The sequence below is a fragment of the Hakea prostrata genome, chromosome 2 (genome assembly GCF_041222555.1).
Source record: "Hakea prostrata isolate BN-2017 chromosome 2, UWA_Hpros_2, whole genome shotgun sequence".
In the NCBI taxonomy this organism is placed as follows: domain Eukaryota; kingdom Viridiplantae; phylum Streptophyta; class Magnoliopsida; order Proteales; family Proteaceae; genus Hakea; species Hakea prostrata.
Genome location: NC_142601.1, coordinates 70182808 through 70206760, shown reverse-complemented (window position 1 = coordinate 70206760; position 23953 = coordinate 70182808). Strand labels below are relative to the sequence as shown.

At 40.0% G+C, this 23953-nt stretch overlaps 1 protein-coding gene across 1 annotated transcript in view; it reads right to left on the bottom strand.

Moving 5' to 3' along the window:
* LOC149026177 (putative LRR receptor-like serine/threonine-protein kinase At1g53440) overlaps window positions 1-20558 on the bottom strand; it is a 28964-nt gene extending 8406 nt beyond the window's left edge. The window contains exons 1-11 of the mRNA XM_089146429.1: window positions 20225-20558; window positions 18037-18199; window positions 17837-17908; window positions 16792-16860; window positions 16590-16661; window positions 16428-16499; window positions 1984-2055; window positions 1837-1908; window positions 1689-1760; window positions 1480-1557; window positions 1274-1348 (exon numbers count right to left, since the gene is read on the bottom strand). Coding sequence (XP_089002555.1) covers window positions 1274-1348; window positions 1480-1557; window positions 1689-1760; window positions 1837-1908; window positions 1984-2055; window positions 16428-16499; window positions 16590-16661; window positions 16792-16860; window positions 17837-17908; window positions 18037-18199; window positions 20225-20345 — 938 coding nt within the window. The 5' untranslated portion in view covers window positions 20346-20558. The remainder of the gene's footprint in view (window positions 1-1273; window positions 1349-1479; window positions 1558-1688; window positions 1761-1836; window positions 1909-1983; window positions 2056-16427; window positions 16500-16589; window positions 16662-16791; window positions 16861-17836; window positions 17909-18036; window positions 18200-20224) is intronic.
* Window positions 20559-23953: the final 3395 nt, after the last annotated feature.

Below are 23953 nucleotides of genomic sequence, written 5' to 3'. Positions count from 1 at the left end.
ACAAGCTGAATGTAAGCAACTTATGAAGTGTGATCTTTATAAAAGTAGACATGAAAGTGGGTCGGTGAGAATCGATGATAGGGATACCTCAAGCTCAAAGTGATATTTTAAGAAACCTAGGTTCAATCATAAATAAAGGGACGCTGCATACTGGATCAGACTAGGGTGGCTGAAGGAAAGGGACCCCCTCTGAAGTGTTGTCTGATTATAACACATTCTGCTAAAACTCAAAAGGAAATCTCTTACTGGGTCAAGATAAGAACAGAATTATCAGCTAATTGTAGGGCGCTGAAGAAACAAGATATAAGCAAAATTAGTGTAGCTGAGATGAGGGTGTTGAACAGAATAAGTGGTAAAACTTTACAAAAAAATTACATTAGAGGTGACAGAAAAAGAGGGAGCCCACTGCCGAAGGCTTCCACACAAACAGAATCCCCCGGGGAGGGGGTGGGGAGCAATTTTCCGGTGCAGCTTACCCCACAAATTTCTGCTGAGAGGCTGTTCTGATATTTGACACATCACACTTGAAATAAATAAAAGAAAGTTGTTTGCTGAATCCTGCAGTATAAGACCTTTTCATGATCTCTCAGCAATCAGATAATTCAGATTGGAAAAGTTAAAAGAATAGAAGTTACATATAAACAACTTCAGGAGAAAGGTGACGAAATACATGCGTTGATTTGATTGGTAACAGGTACGGTTTTGAATAGAGTTGAAACGAGAAAAGAGGACCATGTAGTGGAGCCATGAAGTCATAATGACACTTAGTTCAGCTTATTAGTCGATGAGTCACTCTAGTTTTTCGTGATTGTGGTGAACCTCAATACTTCTTGGAAAGTTGGAAGAGTCATGTCAAAATCCATTTCGACTGTTTCTAAACTTGTTCATTCATAAATTTATTTCCTCTTCTGAAACTTCAAGTTTGCTGTAAATATTTCAAATCCGTAAATGCTCATTTTTCCCTATGAAAGAAGGTCGTCTTCTTCCCATTCATCCTTCAATATACTCAACTTATCAGGGCAGTCCGTGTAGTGGTAGAACTATACATAGAAGTCTGTTGTGAGTAACCCTCACCATAGTAGATTGTTTCACATCACTTTTTTGGGATTGTTTATTCCCTCTATTAGGGACAAGAATGTAATACAAAAAATTGAGAAAACCCAAATGCTGATTTCTGTTGGCTTCCTTTTTATCAAAATCCACCCAGCAAAGTTATAAGTGAAGCTTATGAAGCCAAACATCAAGGGGAGAAACTCCATCTAATAAAACTCACAGGGTTTTTAAATTTGGCATCAGTTTTCCAATGTATTCTGGGATGTCACCTTTAAGGGAGCAATTTCTCAGTACCCTACAACACCAAAGAAAGCCAAGTTATCAAGAGCAAACATAACCACTGACAAAATGACATGCTAATGTTGTTTTCTCATTTGGCTCACAATCAACTGAAAGACTGAGGAGTGGGGGAGAGGAGGCACTCACAATTCCTCTATAGATGTCAGGTCCTGCAAATCAGGGAAAAGAAAACTCACATTTGTTCCACCAAGGTCAGACACTCTCCTGAAATTCAAAATGCATTAAACCACACCTAATTCAATCCTTCAATAATTTATCTCAGTTCATAATCACAATAAGGCCAATGGACAAAACAGACAAAAAAAAAAAAGGAAGTTGTTCAAAGGTGCACTCACAGTTGAGTTAGGTTTTTTAATAGGGAAACATTTGAAGGAACAGGGCCCTCTAAGGATGTGCCCTGCATATCACTGCAATAGACGGCTCCAGTTTCAAGAAGACCATAAAAGAATCTCCAGATAATAACAAAAAAACATGGTTACTCACAGTCTATCAAGTGCTGTCCAGTTCCCAATGAAATAAGGGATCTTCCCTGAGATGCTGTTCCCATCTATCCTACTGCAAATGACAAGACAGTTCAGCCATTCATTATTTCAAAAGTTTGATATATCTGGACAACTACCTCCAACTTACAAATCATTCAAGCTAGTAAGTTTGCCATATGTTTCTGGTATAGTTCCATTGAAATAGTTCGCAGAAGCAAGGCTGCAAGAGCAAGAAAGCTATAAACAATGAGTTCATTTAAATTGAGTAATAGTAGAAAGAATTAGATACTGAATGATGATGGTACAAGTACAACAACAATGAGAATTACATATTTACATAACCACTGTCTATTAAAGAAAACAATCATCTGCAATCGAATTACTTCACCAATAAACTTAATGATACTTAGGCCACGAGGTTCTAGTAATATTTCTACCAAGCAATGAAGACTTTCCTCATTTATCCATAGAGAATAGTAAAAGAGAATAATATAAGTCATTAGCACTGCTGCTTGCAGCTCCTTAAATTAGTAAGTGTTCATTAAATTCTACCCATGACAGAAAAGGTGTTTATCATAAGAAGAAAAGAAGTATAACAAAGTTGATCTTCATAATATCCACTTGGTACTTGTAAAAATGAATATGCTTCGCTGCACTTTCTTGCTAGCAGGTATGATCTTGGAATGAAACCTGTATGCAGAAAATAAGACTAATTGCACCATGTAGAAAAGTTAAGGACGAATTAGAAGAGCCATAGTAGGATAGTAAAAATTGATTAGAGCTGAAGACATAAAATAAATAAACAAATACTTTCAGTCTACAAGGATAAAACCTTGTCTCTACAACTAAAATCCTTCCTCAAGAGTATCTGTCTTTATGATTTTCTGTCTGCATATAAAATCCCCAAACAGAAGCCATACGGCTGGACCATGTTTGCAATAAACGCTTGAAACATCACTTCATACCACAATTGGCATGAGTGGAGGAATGAAGTTTTGCTGCCATTATATGTAAATTAATTTGATTGTGGTGGATAAGAGGAACAAATTTCCTTAGTTACTTTACCTAAAAAGATTGACTCTTCTATTGCACTGTCTGTTTCAAGGATCGAATCCCTAGACAATCATTCACTGTCTAGTTTTGTGGGTCCTTCAATCATCGACATCATTGGCAAGCTCGTAATCTGTGCCTCTATCGCTCACTGCTGGTTAGAGCACAACCTCCATAAATGGTCCTCGAAATTCCACTTTCCTAACACGATTTGTAAGGCCATCTGCAAAGATGTCGGCTTCAAACAAGCATCCCTCCACCCCAAACCCCATACAAAGTCCCCACAGAATATGGCCATTGTTGTCACCTAGGGTCTAGATTCCTCTATGTAGACTCAGCCACCCATCTCTTAGCTGGAGTCCCACCCACCTTTTATTCCCCTCCCCCCTTTTTCTACCATTTCGCGTTGTTAAATATATTTATTATTGATAAAAAAAAGTTACTCTATCTGTTGTGAAGGTTTTTTTTTTTGGATGAATAAATAATATATTAAAGACAAGGAAACAAAATACAAGGTCTTTAAGCCGAAGACTGAAGGGGAGAACTAAGGCCCCAGGAAACAACAATGAGCATGTTCCTTGGGGAATCATCAACAGTGGGATGGGGAATGGCACACAGCCTAGAACAAACATCAAAATAGATGGCGTTCCAAATCCGATCTATGGAGCGGGATTTGGAAGTCAATCTTCTAAGATTGCGCTCCCACCAAAGATGATGGATAGAGGCACAGTACACTAGCTTACCAATCCAATCGCAAATGGAGGTTCCAGCAAACTTTCTCAAAATCCAAGGCCAATTACGGGAAAACCAGAAGGAACGCCTCGAACGGGGCCAAATGGAGGCTAGGGCTTTTCCCCAGAGCAATCTGGAGAAAGGGCAAGAAAAAAAGAGGTGATCAGATCTTCCAAACCATTCCAACAAATGATACAACTGGGGTTGACTGGGATATGGCGGCTGATAAGAAAGGATTGGGTGGGGAGAGCAAGGTTAAGGGCTCTCCAAAGGGTTAGGGAATGACAGGGGATAAAGGTTTTGAACCAGACCAAAGGGGGCCAGGGGGCCTTAGGGCTATGGGGACAGAGGAGGTTCCAAGCAGAGGAAGTGGAGAAGGTTTTGGAGGGGGAAGGCAACCAAACTGTGGAGTCATGAGAGGAGCTAGAGACAGGGGCGAGAGACTTCAAAACTTGTGTGAGAATGGGGTGGGGCGTCAGGGACCAGGAGCCATGCAAAATGAAAGAAGACAGGGGCGCGGATTTGGGGATATGGGTGTTATAGACAGTGCGGGGACCAAAATGATTGAAAAGAATTCCCATCAGATGCCATGGGTCAAGCCAAGAAGAAAGTGGACGAACCAGAAGCAATGGAAGTAGATATAGCGGAGATGGCGCAGGGGTGCAACAAGAGAATTTTCCTCCAGACCCATGAAGGATTGGACGGCATTAAGGGAGTCCAAAAGGAGTCAGATCGGAGGAGGTAAGAATAAACCCACTTAACCTAAATGGAATCTTGCTTTGAGGCAATTTTCCAGATGAGTTTGAGAAGGCAGGCCATGTTAACATCATTGATCCGGCAAAAACCCAGGCCTCCTTCAGAGGTAGGACGGCATAGGGTCGACCAACTAACCGGATGGAGGAAGCGAGAGGATCCTTGTCCTTTCCAAAGGAAGGCACAGAACAGGGAGTCCATTGCATGGATTGTTGATTTGGGGATGGAGAAAACTCCACACTAGTAAAGGTAGGAAGATCGGAGGACTGAGCGGATGAAAACCACCCTGCTAGCAAAAGAAAGAAGCTTTCCCTTCCAAAGCTGAAGCTTCTTATGGATATGATCAAGCATAGGGAGACAGTGGTGGCGAGTGAGTCTACCAGGGATAAGGGGAAAGCCAAGGTAGACCATAGGAAAAGAGCCGGGATTGAAGCCCGAGAGCCAAAGAAGGGAGGAACGAAGTTGCTCAGGGATGCCGGAGAGAAAGAAAGTGGATTTGTCAAGATTGACGCGCAGACCAGAAAGGGATTCGAAGAGGGAGAGAGCCGAGAGAATGGAAGAAATGGAAAGGTGGTCCGCTTTGAAAAAGATCATAAGATCATCCGCAAAGGCAAGATGGGTAAGATTTAGGGATGGGAGAGATGAGGAGATGATCAGTTTTGGATTGGAGAATGAGGGAGAGAATCTCAAGGGCTAGGGAGAAAAGGTAGGGGAGAGGGGGCATCCTTGGCAAATACCCACTTGGGAATGGAAGAATCCAGTCAGGGAGCCATTAACAAGGATGGAGAAGCGAGGGGTGGAGATACAGGTCATAATCCAGTGAATGAGGGAGGAGAACCGTGGAAGAGAGAATATCTCTGATGAAATCCCAACAAATAGAATCAAAGGTTTTATGGAGATCAACCTTAAGGAGAGCGGCCGAGGAGTGGGCAGACCTATCAAAACCATGGACAATTTCTGCACAAAGAAGGATGTTATCCGTGATACTATGGCCCGAGATAAAAGCCGATTGATTTTCGCTCACAAAAGAAGGCAAAGCCTTTTTTAGTCTATTCGCTAGGACCTTGGAGATGAATTTGTAGAGAAGGTTGCAAAGGAAAATGGGACAAAAATCAGGGAGAGAGCATACTCCTTGCTTCTTGGGGATGAGGCAAAGGAAGGTTTGGTTAATGGAAGAGAGTTGAGAAGTGTTGAAGAAGAAACTGCAGATGGCATGGACAAGGTCAACTTCAATGAAATCCCAAGAGGCTAGGAAGAATCCCATGCTAAAGCCATTGGGGCCTGGAGCCTTATTGGGCTTGTGGGATCGGATGGCCAAGAGGATCTCTTCCGAGGAGGGGATGGCACTAAGCGTGCTGATGATGGCAGGGTCAAGGAATTTATTGATTAGGTTGGAGGGGAGAGGGGCACGGGCAGGGAGGGAAGGAGGGGAGAGAAGGCAAGAGAAGTAGGAGACGATCTCGTTCTTGATACAGGGAGAGGTCGAAATGCAAGTCCCGTTGCTAGTGATAAGGATAAGGATGGAGTTAAAATTGTTTCGAGCCTTAAGGGAACGGTGGAAGTAGGCAGAATTGGAATCGTCAAGATGAAGCCACTTAATTCTAGCTTTATGGCGAAGGAAGCTTTTTTTAGAGTTGAGGAGGGAGGAAAGATCAGAGGAAAGGGATTTCTTATCATCAGCAAGGAAACGATTGGAGGGATCACTTTGAAGGAGAGATTGGATGTGGTGAAGATTCGAGCGGCAGGAATCGACTCTAGAAGAGATATTACCAAAAGTAGACGAGTTCCAGGAGCGAAGAGCTTCCTTGGTATTGCGGAGTTTGCGAGCAAAGGCAATAAGATGGAGAGAGTAACAGTGGACAGGCTTAGCCCAAGCTTTAAGAACTGTAGGCAAGAAGGAAGGGCTCGAAGTCCACATGTCAAAAAAATTGAAAGGCTTTAGGCCAAAGGAAGCGAGAGGGGAGAGACTGATAAGACAAGGAGAATGGTCAAAGAGGGAGGAGTTTGAGAAGGAGGCATGGGAGGAAGGGAAGGAGGAAAGCCAAGAATTATTAACTAGAAATCAATCAAGTTTAGAGGCAATCCTGGCAAAACCCGAGCGACGATTATGCCAAGTGAGGGGATGGCCCGACCAACGAAGATCGGCAATTCCCGAATCATCAATGCAAGCATTGAAGTCTTCAACAGCGGCGGGATCCGGAGAGGAGCCTCCAGCACGCTCGTGGTAAAAACGGATGATGTTAAAATCCCTGCCAATACCCCAGGGAAGGTCCTGGGAGAGAGAAGAGATGGAACGGATATCCTCCCAAAGGGAAGTCCGATCAGCAGCATGGTTGAATCTATAAATAACGGAGAGGAAGGGATGAAAGAGATTAGGGAGAATATCGAGATGAATGAGCTGGGGGGAGGATTTGAGGAGGTAAACATGGATTTGCAATGGATCCCAAAGAATCCAGATACGACCATTGATGGAATTCTCTAATTGAACATGGGTTTTCAAAAGGGCACAAAGGGGGACCTTTGAAGACTTGATGGTATTCCTAACCTCATCTTGCTTTGCAAGAGAATTGAGGCCTTTAATATTCCAAAAAAAGAACTCAGACATTTGAGACATATGGGGTAGGGGCATCATCTTCGCTGTTGGGGTAAGGGCAAGGGGAGGGGGAGTTGACACTTGAGGAGAAGAGGTTGAAGTGAGGAGTCTCACATAGGGGGGAGTCAACAGGGGAAGGAGTTTCAAAAATGTCTGGGTCTATGGAGGAGTTGGAGGAAGGGGAATAAGGTTTTAAGTTTAATGGGAATTCACAGGAGAAGCTTGGATGGTTAGCTCACGGGATGGGGGACGGCTAGGTGAGGGAGAAAGAGGGTGGAGGGTGAGGCCTCAGCTCATGGGGACAGTGGGTTGGACTGTAGGAGAGGGGTTTATGGAAAGAGAAGGCCCACGGGAAAGTAGAGTTGGAGGCCCAAAGTTGGTGCTTAGCATTAAGCCCATGAGAGTTGGGTTTAGAAAGGGATAAGGTATTGGTGTTACGGGCTGAGGATGAGAGAGAGATGGGCTTGGGCTTACGGGTCAAGTTAATTGGGTCAAGCTTGGAGGATAAAAGGGTTAAGGGAAATGAGGGTAGAAACGGTAATTCAGTTGAGGGAAAGGAGGACAAAGGAGTTTTATCAAGGTTAAGTGTTGTCAAAGGTTGCAAGTGGGAGGGTTGCAAGGGAGCAGTGGAGATCGCAGAGGATTCCTTCGTTTTAGGGTTCCGAGAATGGCAAGGGAAGAGAGCACTTTACCTAGAACCTTCTTTACAGGCGATCTTTTTTCCATAGAAGTGGTAGTGGCATACAACAGTGCAGCGTTTGTGGTGGCAGCGGCAGGAGTGGCAGATCTAATCGGTTTTTTGGCATTTGCAGTGGAAGCTTTTGGAATTGCAAACTGCAAGTCTCTGCCGGTAGAGTCGCAGAGAGGAGCAGATGCAACAGGATTGTTCAACAGGTCTTCAGAAGACGACAGCAGCAGGTTCTTTTCCTTTCTTCTGTTTCTCCGGTAAGTAAAGGTTGGAGTAGATTTCAGAGCTTCAAATTTTCCGGCAACAAAATCGAGCTTTGGTGGCTCTGAAACCGTAATTTTTTTCCAGCAAATCTATTATTCTTTGAGGGCTTTCGGGAATCAGAGCCATCATCTCAGAAGGAGACGCTTCAATGACCAACGAACTTGCAGGAAGGGATTGTGAGACAGCAACAGCAGGTGCAGGAGGAGTGGTTGAGCAGGAGGAATCTCCGTGACCAAACGACGAGCAAAGGCAGCAGCAGAGAGGGATCCAATCGTACACAATAGTTTGTTCATAACAAAGACCCAAGTCATCGGCAATAGAGACGAACATCGAAAGGGGCTTTGATGCAGAGATATCAACACAAATGTGGGCCTAAGAAAGCCTCTCCATCTTGAGAGTCTTCCAGTCGGTACGCAGAGGCTTTCCAATGGCAAACCCAATACGACTAAGACGATCACTATTCCAGAATTCAAGAGGCAGACCAGGAAGGTTGATCCACAGGGGAAGAGAATTGAAGTCGACCCTGCGGAGAGGAGAGGAGGGAGACCAAGGCTTGATGAAGATTTGGGATTTCCCAACAGACCAGGGCGATCCATCCAAGGCTCGGGAATGGCAATTCAGGGAGGAGAAGTTGAAAAGAAAGACTCCAGACTCAAGCAACTAAGTATCCATAAGCCCCAGAGCATTCCATTGTTTTGCGAGACAAGTTTTGATGATTCTAGGGGGGAGGGAACAGGGCCAAGGAATTGGCCAATGATGGCTAACTTCCATCTGTCAATACCAAGGGCAGTGGACGATGAGGAGCAATGAGCTAAGGGGTGGGAGTGGTTGTATGAGGAATAGGGGACAAAGGAGAGGCTAAGGTTTTCAGACGATGAGGTAGGTTCTGTGAAGAGGGAATTCCAAGCTTTGGAGGGGGGAAGAAGGGGAAGGGGAAGAAACGCGGAGTTGAGGAGGGCGAGGAGAAGGCAGGGGGATGGGAATCCATTAATTCAAGGGAGGAGGGACGAAGAAGACAACAATTCTTTCTCTTTCTCACCACACATGAGTCACTCTATCCGTCGTGAAGTTATCTTATAAATTGGTGAATCTGCCATCACTTGACTAAATTCCTTGTTTTTCTTAAGCATTTAGATCTCATCTGTGAAATCCAGCCCAAACCTAGCTAGGGCACCCTATCTATTTTGAGTGAAGAAGAGCTTGTTTATGTTAGACCTTGATGTTGGACCTTGATTTCAATGTTACTATCTTTGAAAGTCTTAGGAAGACATGTCAGACCTTTCCCTTAGGGTAGATCCAATGTCCCGAAGTGAAGGAAGTTGTCTCTGTGGGCCTTCTCTGTAGAAGACATTGTGTTTGACCCGAAACCTATGGAGTTTGATAATGGTGCTCCATACTTGGATGCATTGTCAATGTTTGATAAGAAACTGCACCTTGAAGAAGGGGAGATTAGTTGATGGACCTAATGCACTTCCGGACATGATTCGAAGGTAATTCTCTGACCTAGACTAGTTGATTGAGTTGTAGGAGAAAGCCCAAGTGAATTTGAGATGATCTGGCCCTCCAATTCCCTACCACAAGTTGTTGTCATTGCTTGGTCGACTGGCTTGGTCGACTGAGCCAGTCAACCAACCCAGTTGACCAAAGGATTATTAAGCCTGAGAAAATCTGATTTTTGGGCCTTTTTCAGCTCTATTTAAGTGGTCTTCGAGGCTTTAACCCTATTATATTGCTGGGACTCTCTTGGAACGTGGAGAGGCTCCTCTTAGGCCATTCCTTGGTGTTGGTGAAGATCTTCTTCAAGAATCATTCTCTCATTCCCAAGATCATCCCCAAGGTATGTATTCTCTCACTCACTCTCTAATCTACTCTCACCTCTTCTCTTCCTTGCTGTTGAGACCATGAAGATGGTGCTGCAACCTTGCAACCACCACTTTATGAGCTTTCTCCTTTTCATTTGCTTAAACCCCTCTCAATCCATCTATGTTATGCCCCCATTTTGATTCTTATCTATGCATTTACATAATTCTCTTCATAGCAACTTGATTTCTTAACCTAAACTGATTTCTATAGTATGCTAAGTCTGATTTTAGGTTAGTAATTGATCATAATCTATCTATTGTCCATCATTTCATTGCTTGAATCCCTATATTCTCTTTGCATTTGCATTTGATTTCATTGAAAACTATGATTCTAGCATTTAGAGATTAGGGTTTCAAATTGGGGATTCCTAATTAGACCATTATGTGATGTTAATTCCTTGTTAGATAGTGTTCATTTATTGTTCCTAACAATCCCTCCAAATTACGAAGTTATCTGAGCTCCGGAAGATAGGTTTCAGATAAAAAATCACTATTTCAGCCCGACACTGTTCCCTTGGTCGACTGCTTGGTAGATTGTGTCAGTCGACCAAGCCATCAACCAAGCCAGTCAACCAAAGGAATATAACATTGTGTATTTGTCCGATTTGATCCGTTCGACATCCGATTTTCTTGATTTCTCTTCTAATATTGCATCTCTGTTTGTCTAGGGTCTAACTACTATCTTTAGGACCATTCTCTTTTGATCTTTGGACTATCTTCATCTCGAATTAAGGTAAGGACGGTTATTACCATAATTACGTAGTTTATGTGAATCTTGCTGCTATGTTGGAAACTTAGTAGTTTCATCATAATTGTTGTATTTCTAACATCATACGACTGTTGTATGTACTTTAAGACAGTAGTACCATGTTTATATACATTCTTTGGTTATCATGACTATTCATTCTTGTTAATTACATATATGATTAATCATGTGATGTGATATGTCTTTCTATATGATGATGTATCATTTGTGTATGATATGATGGAATTGGAAATGTGATTGAATAGTATGATTTGGGTTTGGGGAATGTCCTATTGACATTTTTGTCCTTGGACATCAGAGGGAATAGTATGGGATGTTTCCGATGGTGCCCATTGACGCTTTCCCGGATTATTGGATGTCATACATAGGACTTGTCTAGTGGTGTTGGCTAGAATGTCCTTGTCGTATCAGACCCGAATCGGAAGGGCATTGAGACCGAATGACCCATGGTAGTAATGGGGATTTGTGGGCGCTCAAGACTAATAACCAACCCGTGAGAGGACATAGATCACATTGTGGATACTCGATAGAGGCCATTTATTGGTTGGGTTGCAAATAACTAAACTTGGGCTCACGGGCGCTCAAGACTGGTAACCAACCCGTGAGAGGATGTGAGAGCTTCCCGTCTATTATTTGTGGATGACCAATAGGGTTGATGAGTCCGTAGTCAGGGACTATGCTGACTCTAGTGTGAAGGATACTGGAAATGATCATTAGCGGCGAGGAATGGAAGTATCTGGATCTGACTTGATACGACTGAGTAGATGACTTGCATTCGGCTAGGCTTTACCGTGACATGCACCAATACTTATACCAAATGGTTATGTGAGAGAGCGGTGACTTAAACCCCAGCCATGGATTATCCTAAGGGATGCAAGACCCATTGCCTACCGGAGCCGAGTGACCGGACCTACCCAAAGAAAAGTATGGTGCAATGACTTAAAGCATGTCTGCCATAAAGACCAACATACATAAAGTTAGATTCATACATGCATCGTCTGTTTCATATCATCTTGCATTATGCTATGTTTTGCATTATGTATCTATGTTATTATCGAATAACTTGCCTTGCTAAGTTCTTTTGACCTCACTCCTTTTTGCAACATCTTTTACTAGACTCTGCTGCAGGTACTACTACTGTTGACTATGATGGTCAACACTATGAAGAACAAGTTGATGACTCATACACCACTGGTTATGGTGACTACGGTGAAGACTATCAGTACGAGACTAATATTCATCAAGAGCAGTTCGGCTTTTGTACTTTGTGTGCCAGCGATGGGATATCGACCCATTCTCTTTTTGACCTCTTAGTGGATTCGTTGAGACCGTAGTTTAGTTTGTTCCCCTGTCATTTGGGAACTTGTTGTAACCTTTATTTTTATTCGATCTACCTTCCGTTGTTGTTGTAGAGTGGATTTCCGCCTCATTTCGCATGTTGACTATTTATTCTATTGGTATCGTTTTCCGCACTCTAATATTCTTTTTTATCCTTCTGAGATCCTTTCTTGACTTTTATTATTAAATTACTTGAATACAAAGATTTGTTCTTGCTTTTGATTATATTATTGTGATAAGTGGTTATGATCGTTCCTAAACTGGATCGTCGGGACCATGGATCACTTCCCCAGGTAATCCAAATAGGGTATCTGTAATGCCCCGCATCTTTTTCTATTATTATTTTATTATTGTGGGTGAACGTGTCATTGTGGTCAAGGTCAAACATCACTTGTGGGTCCCACAACAGTGGAATTAGATTGAACTGAAAACGAGAAAATGATCGGCATGATTTTCGGAACTCAGAGGTACTGATATTAGCACCTCAGAGTGGGCCCTGCATAAGATATTACAGCGGGCCCACAAGCCCATAACAAAGCCCATTAGTCCTATAATTAAATATATATTATATGTATAATTATATATATATATATATATATATATATTATATATAATATATATTATACATACTATAAGAGGACCGACTAAGAGGGATGAACCGACTAAAGAGGAAAGAGAGAGGGAGCGGAAGCCATTAGAGGAGCAGAGGAGAAGTGAAAAGGGAGAAGTGAGAAAAATATATATATATATACAGAGAGAGAGAGAAGAAGGCAGAGGAGAATAGAATTGTGCAGGAGAAGCAAGAGAAGAAGAGTAGAAGAAAGGAGAGAAAAGCGAAGGGTTGGAGATTTGCAGAAATCAGATTGCAGAGAAACAGTTTGAAGCTGAGGATAGAGAAGAAAGAAAAGACAGAATAAGAGAAAGAGAAGTAGAGGATAGAGAAGAAAGAAAAGACAGAATAAGAGAAAGAGAAGTACCAAGCAATTAAGAGGAGAGGAGGAGAGAGAGAGAGAGAAGAGACAGAACGTGCAAGAGGAGAGAAAGAAAAGTGAGCTAGAGGAGAGAGAAGAAGTGGAAGTGAAGTCAAGCATAGAGGGAAATAGAGATAAAGGGCAGCCATTAAAGGCCTTAGAGGAGAACGTGGAGAAGAGGAGAGAGAAGAAAACCGTGGGGAGGAGAGAGAAAGGAGGAGAGAGAGAGAGAGAGAAAATAATATAAAAAGGGGGAAAATTCCCTGTTGGCCCCTGCGTTTTCGTAATTTCCGTTGATCGGTCGAGATGCAAGGAGAGCGAATTATGATGGAACCAAGGTCAGGACACGCACGGAACAGGTAAGTAATATTGACCAACCTATGTATGATAAGTTGGTGTTTTTCTTTAATAGATATGTAGCATGCACATGGCAACATAAAGTCTATGTTATTTATTCGATGATGCAATTTGTGTATTGAACAAAATGCATGGAATTGGATGACAGTTCAATGATTAGATTGAATTGGTTGAAATGGAATGTGGATAGTGTGTTTGAACTGTTAATCATGAATTTGCAAGGATGTTTATGCATGTTAAATGTAAATTTTCATGCTCCCATATGTAAATGATGACTGTGTTCAGATGAGACTGAATGATGCTTATGCTTATCAGATATGGAATTGTCATGCTCTTATATTTAAATGATTGAATTGCATGAATTGTGTTCAGATGAAACTGAATGATGTTTGAAATGAAAAATGTACATGGAAATATGCAGAGCATGGTAAGGCAATTTTGAAAGTGAATATAAGAAAGAGTAAAAGAATAAAATGTTAAAGGCTTCTGTAAGACCTGGTACTTATGTACCCAAATGGGAGGGCATGAAGCAAGACTGAAAAGTGAAAAGAAAAGAAAGGAAATAAAAGAAATAAAGAAAGGAATAAAATGTAATGGCTTCTGTAAGACCTGGTACTTATGTACCCAAATGGGAGGGCATGAAGCGAGACTGAAAAGTGGAAAGATATACTAGACTGATGATGGCCTCCTGTAGAGAACACCTGGCCTTGAGCCAAGAGACTGATGCCACTTGTGTGGTTGAGACTGATGCCACTTGTGTGGTTGAGACTGATGCCACTTGTGTGGTTGAGACTGATGCCACTTGTGTGGTTTAGACTGATGGTGCTCTCTCTACAGGTAGCGCTTAGGTCTAGTTTAATGAAAAAGGAAAAAGGAAAAGGAAAAGAAAAGGAAAAAGGAACAGGAAAATGATAAAGGAAAAGAAGAAAAGAAAGGAAAGTTTGGAATGTATGATGTTATATGATCTTGATGTGATAATCGATGCATAATGAATTGCCTGACTTACTTACATGGTTGTCTTTATTGCTTACTGGGCTGCAAAGCTCATTATTGTAAATGTTGACAGGTACTTAAATTCATGATAAAGGCAAGATGTTGCCACCTGTCAATGCCTTTAAAGATGAAGATGTAATCTCATATTCCTTTCGTTATGTTTGATGTTTATATAACTGGACTGTGCAGCTATATATTCTTTTGCCGGGAAAAATGTTTTGTCTAGCATTTTGTTTTTATTTATTATAAAGAGGTGTTAATGAAGTGGAGCTGTCACGTGCCCTAGTTGAATGTTATGATGTGGGCCCCACCAAGCCTGTGAAAACTGGGGTCGTGACAGTATCCCCTGGGTGAATTTTGCGGGATGTGACATCATCACATCATATGAAGTATGAACCAACACTAACCTTTTAACAAGACTGTATACATATTTTGACAAATAAAGAAGGCATCATGAACCTTATGAAGAGAAAAATAACTTGAAGTCACTTTGAGCATCTCATGAATCCACTTGTTTCAACATCTAAATCAACAAAAACCCTTAGATCATCAAATACAGCTATCTATTGTGCCTGTGCTCTGAAGATTACTGTGGACTGCTGTTGATTCTTTACAGTGACAAAAGAGACTGTATGCAAACTACTTTGACCAGCATTGGACTCTCTCATGTCACTGTCTTGTATCATATAGAATTTCTTAACCATATAGTTTTGCTGTCAAAAGTCAAGCTTCACCTCATCGGTTTATCTACATCCCCAATGACTCAACCTGCAGTTCAATTTTTTTTATACAGTAGATCATCATCTTCTGGATGTTTGTTCAGCTCTGGAAAGCCAAATCATCATAAATGGACTCTTCAAAACCTCAATGAGACAACAGGTTACTGTCTCATTCTAGTATTTGAAATTAAAGCGGACCCTGACCATTAGATAGATGGGTTTTCCCTTTTTTTCTAACTAAGAACCATGAGTCTGTTCTAAAAGCGAAAGCTTCATTCAGTTACTACCTAATTGAAAGAACAAATATTTAGGGCATGATTCTGATCTACCATCTAAGCACTCTTCTACCTTCTAGTCAAAGCTCAGGGGACTGAATGAAATTTTGTCCCTAACAGCTGCTATGACTACCAACATCATGTCTGTTACATCCATGTTGTAACCCATTTTGAAGCAAGCTCAATAACGTGTCATATTCAGAAGATATGTACAAATTATCTTATTCTTGCAGGCCATGGTATGAGGGGAAAAAGGAGAAGAAAGGGGGGGGGGGGGGGGGTTGAGTGATTTAATCACAATAAATTTTCTTTCCTTCTTTATTCTAGATTATTAATGTTCCTCGACAAGAGCTAGGCTACCACCTTCTGTTTTCTATTTTCTATCATACTATTGTTACAAAAGTGCAATATGGAAGATGGTTACGTATTTCTTCCAATAATACCTCAAACGTTCATTGAAAATATACAATTAATTATGTCTAAAATCGTAATCCTAAAATCTCAGTTAATTATCAATTCTCACCATTATTTCTCTCCTTCCCATTTCTTCAATAAAAAATAATAATAATTACTTGATATCTTTTATTTTCTCTCCTATCCAATTCTCAAGAAAAAATAATAATTACTTGATATCTTAAATCCGATGTAATTCTTTTTCCCCCAATAAACAAAAGCCTCTCTCCAATCAATTATTAATAAAACAAATCTCTTTGTATTATTTATTCTCATACAAAAGAGATCACACTAAAATTGCCAATTTTACAAGAGAAGTATCACATAACACATTCCTTTATAGAGTAAGCTGAAAAATGTGATTACGTCCCCAATCCCTTCTCAACTATAAAAGGAAAAAACAAGGAAAAACCCCATAAAACCAGAAGGAAAAAATAATTTGATGGCTATTGTAAAAAGAACTACTAATAACCAAGGTACACTTAAAACAATAGAACTGTCCTAGTTTAAAAAAACATGTAATGCAAAACTTAATTCACATTCAAATAGATATCAGCACGTTGCAAGTGCAGCTTCATTAGTGTAAACTAAAACAGTTACAACTACTTGAGATACGACTTGAACCCATGAACTAAAGACTGCCAGAACAATATGAGTTCCCCAGCTGAGTATTTGTGGAACACAAAATTTCTTCAATTGCTCAAGAATGCGCAAGATAATCACCCAAAATGTAAGTATGAACGCAAAACAATGTACTGGAAGAGAAGAGAAAACTTACAATCTCTTCAACCGTGTTAAATTACCAAGTTCTTCAGGAAGGGTCCCTACGAGATCGTTATCTTCCAATACCCTGCAATTGACAATTTTAAATGAGAAAAAATCGGTTAAGAAGTCATTTCACTGTCCTAACTTCCGAGAAGCTTAAGATATCGATGCTCACAACTCCTCCAACGTAGCGATGTCACCGATCTCCTTCGGAATTGATCCACTGATGCGGTTTCCCAAAAGTGAACTGAAATTCACCATTGTCGGTTACGTTAGGTATCCTGATTTAATGGTTTTGTGAAGAACTAAATCCAATCATCTGTAGAGTTAGAAAATTAAAAACGCAACTAGAAGAGGTAGAAGAGTAAGTAACTCACATGATGACGAGAGGGAGCTGAGCCCAAACAGCAGGAATTGATCCATTCAGATAGTTTCGGCTGAGGTCTCTGCTCACAAAAACATGCTTCTCTCTCAGTTCATATGCTAGATGCAACGATTTGAAAATGGCGCCAAAACCCCTCCCTGGCTCCAGGCGGCGAGGCTTTCTATAGCCTCGTCGAGATTTCAAAAGACGGGGTCTGGAACGGAATCGGTAATATAGCGTTTTAATCGGAATCGGTTTTAGGTACCTAGACTAGTAGACTTTAACCTTTACCATGGTCAAAATCGAATCGGTTCGGAATCGGGAATCAATTTATAAATCAATCCAGGTCAGATGATTCATAAAGAAGGAGAATTGTCCGATGTAATTCCGATTTGAGAAGTAATGAGCGTGGTAAAATCAAAAAGTTGGCTTAATTGACAATAACACCATTTATTAAGAGGTCAAAAGTTTGAGTCTCCCATGCTAATATAAAAGTACAAATTTTACCTTGAAAGGTAGATGTTTATGCACCCAGGAAAATGCTTGGGAGCAACACAATCCACAACATAGATTTAAAGTTGGGTCTATTTTAAATCTAGACCATTAATGTGAATGGTCCTGATGTGGACTACTTGGAGCAGTGCTGCTCTCAAGCAAAATCCATGCTCTTCTCATACTTCTGTCACAAATTATAAGATAAACTCACCTCTCAATTCTAACAATATCAAAAAATAATTAAAGAGAGCTACCCACTAAAGTCCCATATGTATGTAGTGGGCAAATGTAAATGGAGTACATACCTCTACCCTAAATTCGGACTCAAAAGGTCAAATTTTGTCCCATGAAACGAATACAAGACATTAATTGATTGGTGCATGCATAAAAGCCAAACTCCTCATCACGATGGATAGGACTCTTATGTTATCAAGGTCAAGAGTGTTTATACAATTATAAATACAATGAGAAAATCTCCAGCCTTAAAAAGCAAATTTTAAGTCTCCTATAACTCTTTAGGTAACTTGATTAATTGGGTATTTTCACTAGGGAAGAGTACTTACATTTCTTGCAAATAAGGAAGATCAGCAAACTCTTCAGGTAAAATTCCGTTGATATTTAGTGCCTTCAGCTGACTGAAATCCAATGGAATCAAAAAATAAAGAAGAATGTGAAGAAGATAACGATAAACATCTTGCTAACACATTAACTCCGATCCCAAAACAAAACCAATTGAAAACAAACTTTAAGTTGGAAACCTTACATGTTTGTGATATGACAATCAGTAGAAGAGCAGTTACAAATGACTTTACTGAAACTTTCAGAGTCAATGGTCACATTTAAACCTTCACCTCCATTGCAAGAACTTGAAGTCACGCTCCAATAGCTGTTGTTCAATTTATTTGCGATGCTTTTCAATGCTTGAACTGTAAATTATTTACCATGATAAAGCGTGGGTTAGCTAGTTCACATAAATAGACTCTTAATTGACATGAACAATCTGTTGGTTAGGAAAATTACTTTTTACTGTACACAACAGTGTGTTTATATACCAAATAAATAGTTGAGAAAATATAAAAACAAAAGACTATTGAAGATTTTTATTTTAAATTTAAAGTAAATCATTTAATTACTACATTCTATTTGGTATAAAAGTACACTATTGTTTGTACATCAAAAGATTTTTTTTCCTGATTAATTAGTTATATTAGATAAATAATAAATAAGTATTAACTCAAAAAATTAATCCAAAATTCTTTTAAAAATAGGATATTTTTTCACCTGATCTACGATTATTTTTATTATTTTTTAAAGAAATACCACATACACCAATTGTTAAGACCTATGGCGTCCTATTATGAGGTCACATAATCTACATTGATTTAATTTTTTAACGAAATTGAGATTCTCTATCGTCAAAAAGAGAATAACCTTAACACTAACATTTCCTTCACCATATATTTAATAGGGTGTTTCACCTCCAGACATTGATGTATGGATGGCTCTAAGTGACTCAACAGATTTGGAGGGTTTGCCCCAAACCCCCGCGGTTGGTGGGGTGTGGGGCTAATTTGGGTTGCCTCCTAACTTCCATTGATTGCTATCCTTTTTGGAGTTCATCTGTGGTATTTCGCTTTTCCTGTTGTCCTGTTTTGTTTGTTGGGCTGCTCCGTTCCCCTGCGGTCGTGTGTTCTCCATTCGTGTTTGCCTTGGCTTTTGTTTTTCCTTGGGGTCCACATATCCAGTCTTTTGGGCCCCCCCAACCCACCTTGTCTTTCCACCTTCCCATTCGGGGTTTGGTCTGTTTGTTCGAGGGGGGGGGGTTTCGGAGAGAATAGTGACTTGGCCTTGGCTTGCTGTGTCCTCTCTTGGTTGCTTGGTCCACTGCTCCTCCTCTGGGTTTTTGTCTCCCGTACGTACTTGCTTGGTTATCATGAATTTATTAGTTTTCTTCGTATTCCTTCTTCTGTCTTGTCTCCCTGTTCTGGGTCTTGTTACTTTTTTTTTTTATTTTGTGGCTACGCCCACGCTCCCAATTCGGCCCTTGGCGGTTCGGGCCGTTCGCTCGGGGTTGGCACCCCTGGCCTAAATAACTCACAGATTTTTATTTTATTTTTTTGTGTTGAAAAATAACTCACAAATATATGTACACATAGATTGGTCAAAGTTGACAACCATGGTCTATCCATGACTTTGCAAAGGTATTCAAAAGGAGACTTGTTCAACCAGCCAATGCATATTTACGTTGCCAAATTCTTAGATAAAGGTTTTTTTTTTTTTAATAGAATAAACGTTTGACAAAGACCGTACGTACATGAGAATGATGAAGCTTTAAATAATTATATCAATTACCAAAAAAAAAAATTTTACAGCTGTACTAAATTTTTATCCCAAAACAAAGGACAAAATTTGTACCATGCAGACACATATGAATTAATATAAATACTAAAACGTACTATAAAAATGGTTATGAAGAAAAAAAAATGTTGATATTTTCTAAGACACAATGGAGAAGGTGAAGAAACAGAAAATATTCAAAGTTCAAATGAGACATTAACCTGATAAATGGAAAAGGCACCGGGTTTCAACTTTCAACTCTAATAACTAAAACAGTTAGAGTTGACATATAATCAATAGAAAGCAGTTCAAATTAAAACGGTGAAGGAACAACATACTGTTTAATAAGTTGCAGTGTTTAGCTATAACAATTTTCGATGGAGATTCTGGAAAGGGCAATCGTTCATGCACTTTCGAAAGATAAATGGAATTAAGGAAGATGGTAAACTAACCAAGCCAAACTCTTAAACAGAATCGAATGGAACACAATTATAAAACGGAAAGTTGCAGAAAAACTAATAGCTTTTGGAGTTTAGAAACAGAAAAAAAAAATAATGAAGAGAGAGAGATTTTTCACAGGGAAATAGAGCTGAATGATTATTTTAAGTACGCACCTTCAGTATCTGGTAAGGTTTGAGCTTCTGATCTTAACAGAACGAAGCAATTCAACAAAAGAAAAACGGAGAGAAGAACCAACAGTATCTTGTTTGAGATCAAAAGAACTGGTGGCTTCATCGCTTGACTTGCTCTTTTACTTCTTGTTGGCAAAACATGAGCTACCACTCAATCTCCAGAACAGCATAAACAAGCAAAGAAACACGAGAGATTTTATAAGTTAGAGGGCAGAAACACGATTAGTGGAAGCTTTGGGAAGTGGAACAAAAGGAAATGAAGGGAAAAGAAAGGCAGTCGACGTCAATTTGGGTTTGCTGCTTTTTTATATTCTATTTCCGTGTAGATATTGAGTTGTTCTACAAGGAGATTAATCTTACTTTATCCACTTAGAAGTGAAACGCACATCAACTACCATGGGCGAAACTACCAAATATAAAATGTACAACGACTCGGAAATGGAGACTTGACTGCTAAAACGGTGTGCAGGTTTTGACGTTCACGCAGACACCAAAACAAACGTGTTAAAATGTTAGAAAGTTCTGAAAAGGTGAAGCTGCCATGTTATCTTTAGACTAAATTATTTGTTGCATGCCCTACTCCTTCTGATGATCGTATGTCGTACAGCTTTGCTGGTGCTGTTGGTGTAAGCCCTCTATGTCAGCTCTTTGGAAGGCCAATCGAATCTCTGCTTGATTGGCCGTAACTGCATGATTGATCGATTTATCTTGATCGATCTCAAGAAGATTCCCATGTAAATATATGAAACTACAGCTGATTTAAACTTTAGATTGCATGCTTTTAAAATTATAGATAGTACACTCTCAAAATAACAAACTGTAAACTATTAACATTCTATCCAAGATTCTGCTAGGGCCTGTTTGTTTGGTTATATGAATTCAGATATTTAATATCTCTAGATTCATGCATATCCGTTTAGTTGTGAAAATCTCTAGACTTAATTCTAGATTCATTTTTTTACACTAAAAATGTGAATCTATAGATTTATGGGTATGGGGTGAAATCCAAATATTTCATCCATGCTATCAAAAAGCTAAACATTTACTTATTCACAAAAATCATAGATTATTCCACAAATTTCATTCCACATATTCGATTAACCAAACAGTTCATTTTATAAAATATGATATAATGGATTTGAAATCTCTAGACTCATGTAATCAAACAGGCCCAAGACACAAGTATAATAATCATATTATACTCATTAGAGTCAAATGACATAACTATTCCTATTTAAATCCTTCCAAATTAGGGGGAAGTAATCCCTTCACCCACCAAGGTAATATAATTTACTAATGAATTAACAGAATTTTAGATTGAATATTAGGAGTGTGTATTATAATTTTGAGAATGTATGTACAATCTAATTTTGGACACTAAAGAATGTAATTCGGAGTTTAAATCAACTAAAGCATGCAATTTTTAATTTAACTCTTATTATTATTATTATTTTATAAAATTTCATTTACAGGGACCCACATATTGCCCCAGTCTCGAGACCATTCACGTAATTGAACAAGAGCTTCTATGGTCAGTTGAGGAACTTTCTGTATACAATGTTCAAGGCAGTTGGGATGAGATGATCTTTCTGTACACGATGATGTTCAAGGTAATTGGTAGGGAAGGAGCGGACCAGGTCGCCGATTCGGAAGCTGCTACCAACAATGAAACTTCTTCAATTGATGATGGTTTACGGAATGTCGGAATCCCACCCAATCATGCATGCCCTTTGGGTTTACCATCAACGGCTGAATGGCTGATCACATAATCAACGAATGATGTCAAAGTGTCAAGTTTTTCACATTTTTGCAGCTCAGCAGCCTCAGCTCGTAGCTCATGCACCTATATTTGATCAGGACATAGATCCGACGGAAAAGGGTTTCCTACGTGTCCGCCTCGCCTTTTTCTCTGCTTTTGATAAAAGCAAAAGACTTTTTGTTACTTTTTTTTATTTTCGAACCTATGACCATTAGGTTTGAGGGATTCTTATCTTAATTTAAAAAAAAAAAGGAATAAAAGTCAAAAGACTCAAAACCACTTTCAAAGTAATCTGGGCTGACATGCAGAGCCTAGCGATCGCTCGCAAGCCCAAGTCCAAGCCCAATCCGGCCTGGCCTAGAATCTATCAACAGCCGAGCCAGGTTTTCATAGCAGAATTGTCCAACCGTGATTGATTTGTTGTATCGAAAGTTTGTCACTAGTCCATAAAGGCAACTTTAGGTGGATATGCTTCTAGCACAATGGTGTAGCCTTTTACATGTAAACTTCCTTAGCATTGGAATTTTCTCAATGTTAGGTGAATTGAAGAAGTTCTTAATATTGTTTGGATATTGAGAAAAAGAAAAACATGATTTATGGTTAGAATAGAGTGGAACGTATTGAAAATTAAAAGTTAATACTTTCTAACTCAACAAATTAATTGCAATAAAGGATAATCAACCCTCTCAGTAGAGACTGTAGAGGTCGTGGGTTTGATCTTGAAGTTAGACAAGTCTTATCCTTCACTTTATAGGGTTGAGTAAGGCAAGGATGAATTAATTACTTAACCTTGACTCCCAGCGCCACCACCCACCATGAAACGCAGTTTCGCGAATCGCCCATTTTGCCCAGAGGGCGAAATAAAAATGGGAGTGAAACCGACATTTCAACTTTGATTTTCCGGCGAAACCACGATTTCAGACTATATTTTCAAACTTTCGTCGGAAAATCGTTGAAAATCGACGATTTTCCGGCCAAACTTCAAAACTTTTTTTTCTTCTTTCTACTGCTCTTTGAGTCTGAGATGGGTAGCAGGCTAATAGACGCAGCTATTTCTGCCGGTGAAGAAGAAAGAGAGAGAGAAAAAGACATATCTGCTCCTTGAGTCTGAGGTGGTTAGCAGCCGTTTTTGCCGGAGAAGAAGAAGAAAGAGAGAAAGGGAAAGATGTCTAGTTTATCGCCGCCGAGATCTCGGCGATTATTCGCCATTTCGCTCGGTTCGCCGGGCAGCGAACCGAGCGTAACCTTCGAAGCATCGTTCCATGCCACCCACAAGGTGGTAGGATCAAGTTGGATTGATTCTGGTTAAACACCCAACATTACCTAATGGGTTGATCCTATCATGGTCTGTGGACGATAATTTTAAGCCCAAATCCCTTCTGAACTCATTTGGACATGAGCAACTTGGAACTATCAGAACCAATCATTTCGTTGGTAGAAAGAGCTCATCATAACCAAACTTTTTTTTCTTATTTTTTCCCTATTTTTTACTCTTTTGGTGAATCGCCATTTCATTGAAGAAGAAGCGAAGAACTGGCTGAAGACAATGGTTCCCTCAGAGAGTGAGTGGAACTTGGTCAAACCATTACCCCCTCAAGTGAAAAGGCCTCCTTGGCCGGGGAATGTGCTACAGATTAGCATCCCTGGAATTTTAGGAGAAGGAACACTCGGTTGGGTGGGTGCTTGAAAGGTATGAGTCGGACAAAACAATAGATAGATAAAAAGGGGTGAGAGAGCTCCTGAGTCCTGATGCAAGATGAACCGTATCACTGAGTGGGAATCCGACTCCGCCTTAAAAAGTCCAGCCCACACTTCGTGGTCTCTAAAAGCCCACTTCTGATGGCAAGGGCCTCACCCACTTCGATCTCATTGAAGTTTAGGCCCACCTTTTACCCCAAAAAAAAAAAGAACTTTAGGCCCACTGGCATAGTCAGGATTGGCTCTAACCGCCA